The sequence below is a fragment of the Ictalurus punctatus genome, chromosome 17, assembly GCF_001660625.3.
Source record: "Ictalurus punctatus breed USDA103 chromosome 17, Coco_2.0, whole genome shotgun sequence".
Classification (NCBI taxonomy): domain Eukaryota; kingdom Metazoa; phylum Chordata; class Actinopteri; order Siluriformes; family Ictaluridae; genus Ictalurus; species Ictalurus punctatus.
Window position 1 is genome coordinate 3428395 of NC_030432.2, and position 12500 is coordinate 3440894.

Below are 12500 nucleotides of genomic sequence, written 5' to 3' on the forward strand. Positions count from 1 at the left end.
ACACGTACACCACGGAGCATTGATGATAACAGGTTTATGACCAACACTGGCACACAAACGTTGACGCTGCTAAACCGGGTTGTTCCCTATCCTTATTATAGGGGAGTCTAAAATCAGACTAAAGGCAGGGGTGGACAATTCACTAGCCCTTGCATCTGGGACAAACAGATTTCATGTCCACAATGAACTATTTGGAATAGAAATGAAAAAAAAAAAAAAATTACCCTTCTCTTTATTGTCTTTTAGCAATACAAAAGTTTTTCACTTGTATATTTAAAAGTTAATGCACTTCATGGTGGAAAGATGCACCTTGATGCTGTAATTAACCACCTGGCTGACGGTAGAACAGTTTTGTACGCAGACGATCTTCTTGTACATGTCTCTGACCATGGGGTGGCGCAGCAAGGTCGTGTTGCCGCGTCAGAGCACAGGGTCCCAGGTTGGAACCGTTAGTGTCTTTGTCCTCCTCGTGTCAGTGGAGGTTCCCGCCGGATCCCCCGGCTTCTGATAAACATTGCTTTTTTATGCTAAATTCCTCCTAGGTTCGAATGAGTGTGTGAATGTGTGTGGAATTCAATCCCATCCTACAACATGTCTAGAGCTTCTTGGATAGGATCCGGATGCGTCAATAAGAATAAATAAATAAATAAAAACACTTTCTGAAGAAGAATGAGTGAAGGTGGTCCACTAAGCCAATACTGTCGGTTCGCAGAATCAGTTCCAATCGTTTTCAGTCTATCTGTCTTTACATTTCCTAAGCAGATAAAATTGTGGCACCTTTTATTCGGAAAAAAGAATTACCCATGATTCAGCAGCCAAAAAGGTTTAAAGGTACAGACTTGCCCCATTTCCCAGTCATACTACTGGACCACCAGTAACCAAAAGTATCCTACTTTACCTGTTAGGGCTCAAATATCCAATCAGATAGCTGTAGTCCCTCTTCCTTATCTGCTCTACTTTGTTCTCCTCTACCACTGATAATACTCCCCGACTGTCAGAACCCAATCGTCTACTCATAGTTTAAGAAACACTTTGGCTTGTCCTGTATGTCCGAGTTTATGCCAGTAGTCTTTATCCGTTTGTTCAGCAGCATTAGCTGATTGTTCTTTTGAAAGAATGGCCATTACAAATATCAAAAGCACTTTAGAAAGATGAGGTCCACCGATCTTATCGCATCTATTGGACCACTGTTACGCCTAATTTTATTAAACTTCAAGAACCCCCGTTGCTCTATTCTTGGCCATAGGACAAGAAGGGACATTAAGCAAATTCTTACATTTGAGGAAAAATTTACACGAGGTTCAAAGCAACCTTGGGCAGAGTCATAGTGTGACACCCACCTCATAGCAGTCTGATCTTCAAGTTCCAGGGGTTTCTACCATTGCTGGTACAGCAACTGCTCCATCCAAGAAGACCACAACCCCCTGCAGAGGAGGGTATGTTAACTAGAACCAACCACAAGAACAATCCTTCCTTCCCAGCAGGTCAGTTATATCAGGCTGACCCGAGAAAATTTGGTTGAAGTTCTGCTTAACGTACCACCCTCTGCAGGGTGTTGTAGTCTTGGATGGCGCAGTTACCATACAAACGTCTAGAACATCCTTTGAATTGGAGTAGATACCTCGAACCTCCAGAATTGTCTGAGGCGGTAAAACTGTTGCCTTGCTTTCAAATTGGTTTTCTGAGCTCAGAAAATGATCAAGGACGCTTCCTACCCCAGGCACGGTCTGTTCAGGCTGCTGAGGTCAGGCAAATGCTTCTGCAGCCACATGGCTAAAACAGAAAGGCTCAGAAGGAGGTTCTAGCCACAGGCCATCGGGATCTTGAAGTCCCATACGTCACGCAAGTCACTTTAGGGCACCTCATTTTAGTCTGCCCCATCTGCAAACACACACATCCACTTGATTTCTCTCAGGCTTTGCACTAAGTGCATTGCACACCACGGTATATTGCACGTGGCTGTTTATTCCACTTCCGATGCGTGTTCCTGATACTGAAAAGGTCATGTGTCAGCTAGTACACAACGTTCCACAAATCATCTAGATCACATCATGTGTGTAGCGCAGCAGGTGGTGGGATTCATCACAAATATCACACACTATAGTTACAGCATCATGGCATACTGAAGTGCATTAAGATTAAACAAACATAAAAAAAAAAAAAGCTTTTGTTCTGCAGATGAGGAGCAGTATTTATTAAACCTACTTTTCCGCTGAAAATCTAATACCCCTGACAAAAAAAAAAAAAAAAAAAATCTGCTTACATAACGTTTTAGCAACTTTACCTTAATAACCTTTTAACCGTCGACTGCTAACTATACCTCCATGCCTTTCATATCAGATCATATCGAACTCCTAAACTCATTGCTGTGAGAAAATTTTGACCTTTGAACTCGTGAATAACAATCGACTGGTCCATTAACGTGGAATGATACGACTGTTCATTAACATTAGTACTGAATAAGAGTTTGTGGTTTGGAACATGTCCACGTTGGAAAAGTGATGATATATGTTTAGCCTTTGTAGTGAATATGAAGTGTGGTTTGGGACACATCCACGGTGGAATAATGATGGCAGTTATTCAGCCTTTCTATTGAATAGGAAATGTGGTTTGGGGACACCTCCAGAATGAAATAAATGATGGTATTCATTAGCGGTGTAATGATGCATTGTTACACGACGCAAGACAATTACACGATGTGCGTCATGGGAATGTGCGACTCACATTGTGTATATCAGCGTTCTATTAATTATGCATTGGCCGATAGCACCAGATCGCAATGACCAACAAGGATTATTAGTTATATGGTTACACAACCACATTATAACGGTTAGAAAGAGCTCTTCGGTAGCTTTGAAACGACACCACCCTGGTGCCTCTGTGATCTACCGTGCCCGATAAAGAGGCTGCAGAAGCCGGGCATTTTAGCCGACTTTGCAGCTCTATTTTCAGTTAAAATGATGCCTTAGGTGCTGCTACAGAGCTCAATACGTTTCAATCCATCACTGTCCCATGGGACTTTGCTTATACAGCCAAATTTCTTGGAGAATTTATACATGTATTTATTTTTAAGATACTGTAGTACATTTTGTTTACAATATTAAAACTGTTTGTAGCAACTTTTAACTTATTTAGTGTTTCATAGACCAAAGATGCACATTAGTTCAAAAATAATGAAATAAAATAAAAAATTTAAAAGAGTCTTTTCAGTCCAAATTTTTCTTCATTCAAATTTTGTTAAAAGTATTCTGAGAACTGAATCATGAATCTTGAAGCCAGTTCCGTGAATCGATTTGAATCGTAACTGTAGTGTATCGTTACACCCCTAGCATTTATTTAACCTGTGTGCTGAATAAGAATTTGTAGTTTTGGACACATCCAGAATGGAGTAATGATGGTATTTATTTAGCCTTTGTAGTGATTACACTATGAGGTTTGGGACACATCCAGAGTGTAAATGTGGTGGTATTTATTTAGCCTTTGTAGTGATTAGAAGGGGCGGTTTGGAACACACCCAGAATAGAATAATGATGGCTTTAATTAGTATTTGTAGTGAATAGAGAGTCGATTTGAGACCTTACTGAAACATTTTTGCGAGTATTCTAGACTTAAAGATGGAGAGAGAGAGGAGCCACATTTATCAAATTATCACATTTACTTATCAAAGCTCTTACCTGATTGGCTAGTGGGCAGGGCTCCTAACAGGGTGGCATGAACCACCCACATCAAGCAGAGGACTAGGAGAGCTGAGATGAACATCCTGAAGAGAAAGAGAGAGAGATAACATTAGAGGAACAGGCTTCATTGAGGTATGGATGATTTAATAAGAAAGACAGGGATCTCTCTCTCTTTCTGTGTGTGTGCGCGCGCGTGTGTGTGTGTGTGTGTGTGTGTGTGTGTGTGTGTGTGTGCCAGACAGTAATGGAAGATCCACTGAGAGGATGAGAGCAATGGGTCCCCTGTGTCGCCATGGCAGCATCCATCATCCCCCCCACACACACACACGCATGCACGCACACAGAGGTGGTCAGTAAGTAAAGGATGTAGCAAATGAGGAAGTGATGGGGAAAGTAATGATGGAGGGAATGAGAAAGTAAGGAAATGATAAAAGGAGTAAAGGTGAATGGAATAATGATGAGGAAGTGAGGATGGAGGGAGCGAGAGAAGATGAAAGGAAGAAGTGAAGGACACACACACACACACACACACACACACACATACATGCAATTCTCCATAATGGTGTGCTATAATTTCACTGAAAAGCATTATGGGAAATCTGGAATGCCAATTATGCAAAAGCTACAAGACACTTAATTGATTCGAGTCAGACTGAAGCACTTAGGAGGCCACTTGTTTGTGGCACACGCACACACACACACACTGATTAATCAAATTCTGTGCCTGATCAATAAGCTGCTCAATCTGAAAGGCAATTACACAGTGTGTACTAAACAGACACCCACACACACACACACACACACACCACAACTCTAAACGTATACGACACTCATTACACCTGGTATTTAAGGAATACAGAATCCACTCAAGATTCTTTTAGTAATTACAATAAACTGACAGGGTTGTTTATGTTTTTTTTTTTTTTTTTTTTTTTTTTTTTAAACGTGGTGGTGGTAGCTTTACATTCAAACAGGTTCAAGTGGAGGCATGACTTTTTTCTGTGCCTCCGATTTCTTCCTTCCGGCTACACACTGAAAATGAAGTGGGCTCTCCGTTTATATTTGGATGAGGAAAAACAGATGACAAAATCAAGCGTTAAACAAATTTGCTTGAATTATTTCTTATTTATCTGCTAAGTGCTGTTTAAATGGTCTGGGTATGGAAGCGTGCGATGTATTTCACAACCTCGTACATTACCTTCAGTCACAGTAAACACTAAATACGAGATAAATAGGCTACTGGATATATGCATCGATTTCCATTTGCTATAGCAGCCGTATTACTTTAAAAACATATAGATTTATTTACTTTGTGTTCCATGCTAATATGGGGGTAAATAATCAGTGACGGGGTCGTGTGACGCGACCCACATCTCAGTGTGCTATTCCTTGGATATCACAGCCGTTTAAATTTTTAATTCGCTTACAAATGACACATTATATATATTTTTTTATCCATTTACGGTTACATTTGATGTCGTGGAACGTCCTCAGAAGTTCGAAACAGCCGTTCCCCTTCACCAGCCTCTGTTTTTCTTCAGAAGACGATAAAAAAAAATTTTTTTTTAAAGACACAGCTAGTCAACTTCTCTGTCCTGTGGAATTATTGATGCTGGTACTGGAGACTCCTTACACAAATTTTATTTTAAATAAACTCTTTTATTTTTTAAAGATCTCCTTCCAGGAAACTTCACCATATTTATGAGTATACCTTTTCTTTTGTCGAATAACAAACACGTGCTTTAGTTAAATATTAGGTAACCTTGCAAATTGTACGCACACACGTACGCACACACGTACGCACACACGTACGCACACACGTACGCACACACGTACGCACACACGTACGCACACACGTACGCACACACGTACGCACACACACACAACATCGGAAACGACACATTGGGCAATCTCTCTTAGGAAAGTAGTTGTGTGTTTCTCCAATCTCTCTCTCCTACAAAGGTGTTCATTATAATTAGCGTTAATAAATTAATTAATATTTACAGTTTGCATAATTAAGCGCTTTTGCTTTAAAAAAATAATAAAACACAGCATCGCATCATTATGTATAACAAACAGCACGCCACGTAATAATAATAATTAACAAAATAAATAATAAAGAGCTACTTAAAAATACGCAAACGCGCAAACCCTAGCGCGTGCCGGAGTCAATGCAGCGCGTCTTACCGGTTAACACGCTCCATTCACGGGCTCGCGCGTTTCGGTTCCGTGTCACGCGTTTCCTGAGTGTTTCTGGCTGTTCTGTTTAGTTCAGTGTGAACGGAAATGTCAGCTCCGTACCGTCAGGCTCCTCCTACGGGAAACCCCGTGCTGCACGAGACTGCAAATCCCACATTGCCCTGCAACGCGGAAGTCGCTGCTGTTATATACGTCGACGCGTCCGCCATTTTGCAAAGGGTTACATTCGATTGTACCTCAGAGAGAGAGAGGTACAGGATAACCGGGAAAAAAATGAATAGTGCTAACCACTAAGCCGCCGTATATATAACCCCCATCCCCCCAAAACACCCTCAATTCATTATCACAATTTGGAAAATTGGAGTGTTTCAAGAGCTTTAAAAATTTGCTTTATTTATTTATTTATTCATTCATTCATTTATTTATTTATTAACTAAGCATTTGTTCCAGTTATTCACTGAAACAAACCGTGCCCACCTTGATGAGGTAACAAGTGGTAGGCGAAATGACTCCCCAGGCCCACTCATAACTAAAATTACTTCTAAGTCAGGAACTTTTATATAACACTTGAGGCACCATGACGTCGCCATGTTGCCAGTTGTAGTGCGTACAGCAATTATTTTTGGCCCAAAAACAAGGCTGAGTGGCAACGCTTCTTCACTGGCAACTCAACGCCCACTAAAATCCACAGCCAATCACTTTATTATATTGCACTATGTTATTAATTCATCCATCCATCCATCCATCTTCTACCGCTTACTCCTTTTCAGGGTCACGGGGAACCTGGAGCCTATCCCAGGGAGCATCGGGCACAAGGCGGGGCACACCCTGGACAGGATGCCAGTCCATCGCAGGGCACAATCACATACACGTTCACACACCTATTCATACACTACGGACACTTTAGACACGCCAATCAGCCTACCATGCATGTCTTTGGGCTGGGGGAGGAAACCGGAGTAACTATGTTATTAATACTACTAATAATTCCTTAGATTTATACAGCACTTTTCTAGACACTCAACGCGCTTTATGTTGTAGGCTATGGAGGGGAGATCTTCTCAACCACCACCAGTGTGTAGCATCCACCTGGATGATGCGACGGCAACCATATTGCACCAGAACGCCCACCACACACCAGCTATTAGTGGACAGGAGAGAGAGTGATGTAACCAATTCAGAGATGGAGATTATTAGGGGGTCGTGATTGATAAGGGCTAATGGGGTTTTTAATGACTACAGAGTCAGGACGGTGCTGTTTTTACAGTATAGCGTCCCCATCAATATACTAGGGCATTAGGACACGCACAGACCACAGGGTGAGCGCCCCCTGCTGGCCTCACTATTACTACTTCCAGCGGCAACCTTAGTTTTCCCCAGGAGGTTTCCCATCCAGGTACTGGCCAGACTCAACCCTGGGAGATATGGCTCTGGCATTGTGATACTACTGCTATATCTCAGAGACTGTTAACTAACAATACACATCAGTATTAGGCATTCATTTTCAGTCGAGTATTAATGTACTCAGGTGGACGTTGTAAATGTTTTCCTATTCCTACATATCCTATATCTCTCAGACGCTGTTATGTAATAATAGATTTCTGCAAGGCAGCTAGATAGTTTCACAACATTTTCTAATGAACTTCTGCATTTATTTATATTTTTGTCCCACAAGCTTCATATCTGTCCTGCTGCTACAAGAGGTGGGGTTATACACACATACACAGATTCATTCATTCATCTTCAGTAACCACTTTATCCTGGTCAGGGTCATGGTGGATCTGGAGACTATCCCGGGAATACAGGGCGCAAGTCAGGCATATATCCATCACTGCGCATCACAGACGCCACACCACAGAAGGCAGTATAAAGAAATATTCACAGACCAATATACATCTAAAGATATCACACACACACACACTTTACCCAGGTCCTAGCTGTGATTTACTGTAAGCAGATCAGACCTAAGTCAGCAATATGTGTGTGTTAGAGTAATGGCTGAGTGTGATTGCAGGCCTCTATTTCATCACCAACAGTCATGCTGTTCCTCTTCCCACACGCACACACACACACACACACACACACACACACACACACACACAGAGCGCTGTGATGTTAACAGCTTCTGTCAGGAGTTTTTATAACAGATGTGTTGCTCTCGAATACAGACTCTCTCTCTCTCTCTCTCTCTCTCTCTCTCTCTCTCTCTCTCTCTCTCTCTCTGTCTCTCTCATTCCCTTCCCTGTCCAACTCTCTTTCTCTGTCTCTCTCTCTCTCTCTCTCTCTCTCTCTCTAACTTTCTTTCCTCTCCTCTCCTGTTGCTTTGATACTAATAACAGATTGGGATCAGATGCTAACATACCCACTGAACATATGTTATAATTAAGTCAATGGATGTAACAGCTGACAGAAAAATCAGTTCAGGAAGAAAACACTACACGGTATACTTTGATCTAATAAAAGTGTTTGAAATTGTGGGTAAACGTTGGAAAGTGTTTCATGTCCGGCTAGTTTTCTTAGCCACGTTAGCGTTTTAATATTTACATATTTTAAATAAGCAAAAAAAAAAAAAAAAGATTTTGGTAAGAAGAGGCGGGGCACCGGATCTGTTTATCGCGTGCACATCCAGTACAAGTTAATGTTAGCTAGCTAATCTGTGTATAAACGATGCTATTTTCGGCTTTTGCGATTATGTTACGATACTTCTCCGTCCTGTTCAGTGGAAAGATGTGAATCTGATGTCATTAGAGATAGCTATTTCAGTCAGTCAGGACTACAGTATCTACACAGGTTAGACCTTCAAGAAAACTTACTGTGCATAGAGTTAAGTGTAGCACCAGGATTCCACTGTGATTTCATTGCTAACATTGCATCTGTCTTTCTTGAGAGACCCGTAGAGAATGGCTTGAAGAGACCAGGGTTAGGGTCAGGGCTAGGGTTACCCTAACCCAAAGTCCTAAAGTCCCAACTATGTAAATGTTTCACAATGTGGTTGTTTTTTTTATTATTATTTCTGAATGAGGCTAAAGCTAGAATAACACCTCAATTTGAGGCTAAATGGAAAACACTTTCTGACTGATGGGATGGTTTTTGAATGTGAAATCATCATCCCCCCCCCCCCCCCCCCCTTTTATGACGCACTAGCATTAACTGAGCTAGCATAGCTTTCTTCAGAATTTGGAGTTTCGCTAGATGCTAGCAGGTGTTTTGCTCTTGTTAGCCTTAGAGTAGTCGAAGCTAACACACTTGTATGTTCAGTACTTTCTGTGCTGTGAGTGGTGCTATATTAAACATTTCTCGTCTCTATATTGTACATATAATTATTTGAAGTACCATTAACTGTGTATTCTCCATTCGTATAACATTCCTTTCTACCAAACATTACTGGCTAGTTTCTGCCGTCTGTCTTCGCTACACTTTGCCAACAGCAGCAGTTATGTAGAGAGTGAACTTAAATCCTCACACACAGCAACTCATACAGAATAAATTTACACATTAAAGAGTTTTAAAAGACATATCTGGCTGCTAACCTACTGATACGTTTTCGATTGGCTAATTAAAGGCTAGCTAATACACCTATGTTCCCCAGATATCACCGCATGAATAAAATAAAAAATAAAATAAAAAGGTGTTCAAAATTTCACAACTTAATTAAAATAAATGCAGGAAAAAAAATTTATTAGCATATTCTGAGGCAAAAATAAACTGGATTAAATTAGATATGTAAATCATGATGTCATGAGAGTTTGATTCAGAAACATACTAGCCACGTTTTCACCTAAGGAAGCTAAGACCTGTTGTGATTTCATGACTCCAACCCCTTGTTTAGTTCCCTCAAGTCTAAGCGTATTATATTGAGTGCCGGATCGCTGGGGAAACTAAAATCCCCTTTGACAAGTTCCAACAATAACCCATGTCATGTTAAGTGAATACAGAGCTGGGAACATGTTTTTCCGGTTCCCATTAAGTGCTATATAGAGCTGAGGAACATAGGACTCTCCCGCTAATAGGCTATATGCTAGAAGAAACATCACTACCGTTTATTTTGCTAGCCAGCTAGTTAATAAACTTTTTATGTGCACATATGGCGCATACAGTGAATTATGTGGACATCATTTAAAAATGTTAAACTTCTTATAGCTAAGAAGAAATATTTTTTTCATTTTTATTCGTTAGCTCGTCAGCTACCGAAGAAAACCTAGCTAGTAAGCTAGTAAGTCTGTGTTGTTCGTGCAGTGGGGGTGTAATAATCAAACACTGGTAGACATGCACTTGGTTTCAATATTTTAATGTAAATGATCTGGTCATCCTGATGGTCAGCGTCATGCACGCACACACGCACGCACACACACACACACACACACACACACACACACAAAACATTTGTACATTACACATCTTGAATGTGTTTAATTTAATTAAAGTGCAAACACTAACTAATGAAATCAACATTCTGGCTTTTTTTTTTTTTTTTGCGAACAGACAGTCGTCAGCTTCAGGCAGTCGATAATAATAAATAAAACCTTTCGTTAAACCCGGACGGACATCTTTATTTACACTCCACCGACCCGATAACGCCTGACCTCTGACCTCTGTGCAAGTGATGCTGGTGCTGCTCTCCTAATGGAAGACTTCTCACAAAATTCGCCCCAATTGACTCTTTCATCTGACCAACAGGTGGCAAAGTGACCTCAGTGGTAAATCAGGTTCAAGCTTAGTGTGTGTGTGTGTGCGTGTGTGCGGGTCTGTGGTTGTATCTAAAGGGCAGTCGGTGCTTTTGGCAGGAAGACACACTCCAGATAGAGTGTTTACAATCATAAGAGATCAGACAGTGAGATCAGACACTAAGGAGAGATCAGGCAGTGAGAGATTAGATAGACCCTATGAGGTGTATGTGTTTGATCCCTGACATGTCTGTTCTCTCGGTGTGAAAGATTACACAGACAGAATACACTGATTAAAAGAGATCACGGGAATTTCTGTGTATCTAATCTCTCACGGTCTATGATCTGTCATTGGTAATGATTAGACTGATAGACACCGAACTGAAGACGATAACAGAGCATCGAGATCCGATCAAGACGAGGTTAGACAACGAATTTAGGCAGCGAGCGAAATTAGAGACGTCAGATCAAAAGTTCCCCTGTAAATATAGACCAGACATGCTGGGATCAGAGAGAGAGAGAGAGAGAGAGAGAGAGAGAGAGAGAGAGCATATGTATATGGAGAAATCAGACAGACAGAAGGAGTGGATATATAGAGATTAGAAAGAATGATATCCCAACATCTATCCTTGTGTTTAAACTATCAGAGTTCAGATAAGTTAGACATAACGAAACAAAGATGGTAGGGCATGGAAGGATGCACAGGATAAAATGGGACGGGATGGAAAAATCTGATGTAGGAATATTACATAGAGTGCGACAAGATCAGATTTAAAGAGACCACTAATGGAAATCATACAAAAAGGCATACAACATGAAAAGATGCACGCAGAGCAATATACTATTGAGAAATCAGACAAAATATATATTTTTGGAAACACAGAGATCAGACAATTAAAGTAGAAAAAAAAGATTGGACATTAAAAAGACTGGACGATGAGACGAGATAAAGCCGAGAAAAAAAACGGCGAGAGATTAGGAACATAAATCAAACGTGAAAAGCTTATCGACGGACGGCTCATGTAGCGAAAGGTTAGATGTGGAGATCAGACGGTGAGAAATTAGGTACAGACATGAAGTAAAAGATGAGACAAAGAGATCAGATAGAGAGGTTAGATCCATCGATATCAGCCAGAGAGGCTGTATACAAAGGCAGAAAACGATAAGACAGCGATAACAAGTCTGATAACAAGATAGAGAGATCGGATTGGAGAGATTACACAGGTATAGCGGGACCAGGTATAGCGGGATGAGACCAAACACAAATTCCCAGGAGATAGACACAGATCAGACATAAAGACAAAACGTCAGATGAGAATAATTCAGACACAACGCGGATTAGACCTCTTCTCCGAGGATTTAAACAAGGCAGCCTAACTTTAAATATTCTCGCGAAATTCAGAGTAACGAGGCTTAAAAGTGCAGAAGAGCATTTTTAAAATGCATTTAAAAAAAGGATAAGAAATTAAACACACACACACACACAAAACATGCAGCCCATTAAACGCAACAACAGCGGTAATGCACAACTGACTTAAGCCTATGACTATCTTTGTTAACATGCGTACGATCATCTATTAATAATGATGACCTCACTAAAACCCCTTTATGTACATCTCAATTACATCTGATTCACCAGTTTCTCAAAACACAACTTACGATAGCCTGCAGTTCCGCCACAGTCCACTAGGGTGCTGCAAACCACCAAACTACAACAGTTACGTTTTTACCTCACTTGTCGCTCCTTACCTGGCGTTCACACTCGGACGTGACAGGTGACCACGTGGTGGAATCGGATCCGCGATGTCAGTCATTTCAGATTTTTCTCAGTTCTATGTAAATTAGGTACGACACTGTAACGGACCGATCCTATATCGCGTGTGGTTCGACATTTCTTCAGCTCGCCGCTCACAACCTTAGTTCCTACCTGCTATTAGTTTCCATATAACCGTGGTCTAAC

General features: G+C 40.9%; 2 protein-coding genes across 4 annotated transcripts in view; both read right to left on the minus strand.

The window, feature by feature from the left end:
- LOC108277591 (interleukin-1 receptor accessory protein) overlaps positions 1 to 5981 on the minus strand; it is a 15157-nt gene extending 9176 nt beyond the window's left edge. The window contains exons 1-2 of the mRNA XM_053687423.1: positions 5865 to 5981; positions 3675 to 3760 (exon numbers count right to left, since the gene is read on the minus strand). Coding sequence (XP_053543398.1) covers positions 3675 to 3760; positions 5865 to 5881 — 103 coding nt within the window. The 5' untranslated portion in view covers positions 5882 to 5981. The remainder of the gene's footprint in view (positions 1 to 3674; positions 3761 to 5864) is intronic.
- A 4167-nt stretch (positions 5982 to 10148) lies between these two features.
- The window catches only part of fgf12b (fibroblast growth factor 12b), a 28032-nt gene continuing 25680 nt past the window's right edge, over positions 10149 to 12500 (minus strand). For all 3 annotated transcript variants that reach the window (XM_017491643.3, XM_017491642.3, XM_017491641.3), the window contains exon 5: positions 10149 to 12500. This exon is cut by the window's right edge and continues 1321 nt beyond it. The gene's annotated coding sequence lies outside the window, so the exon portion shown is untranslated.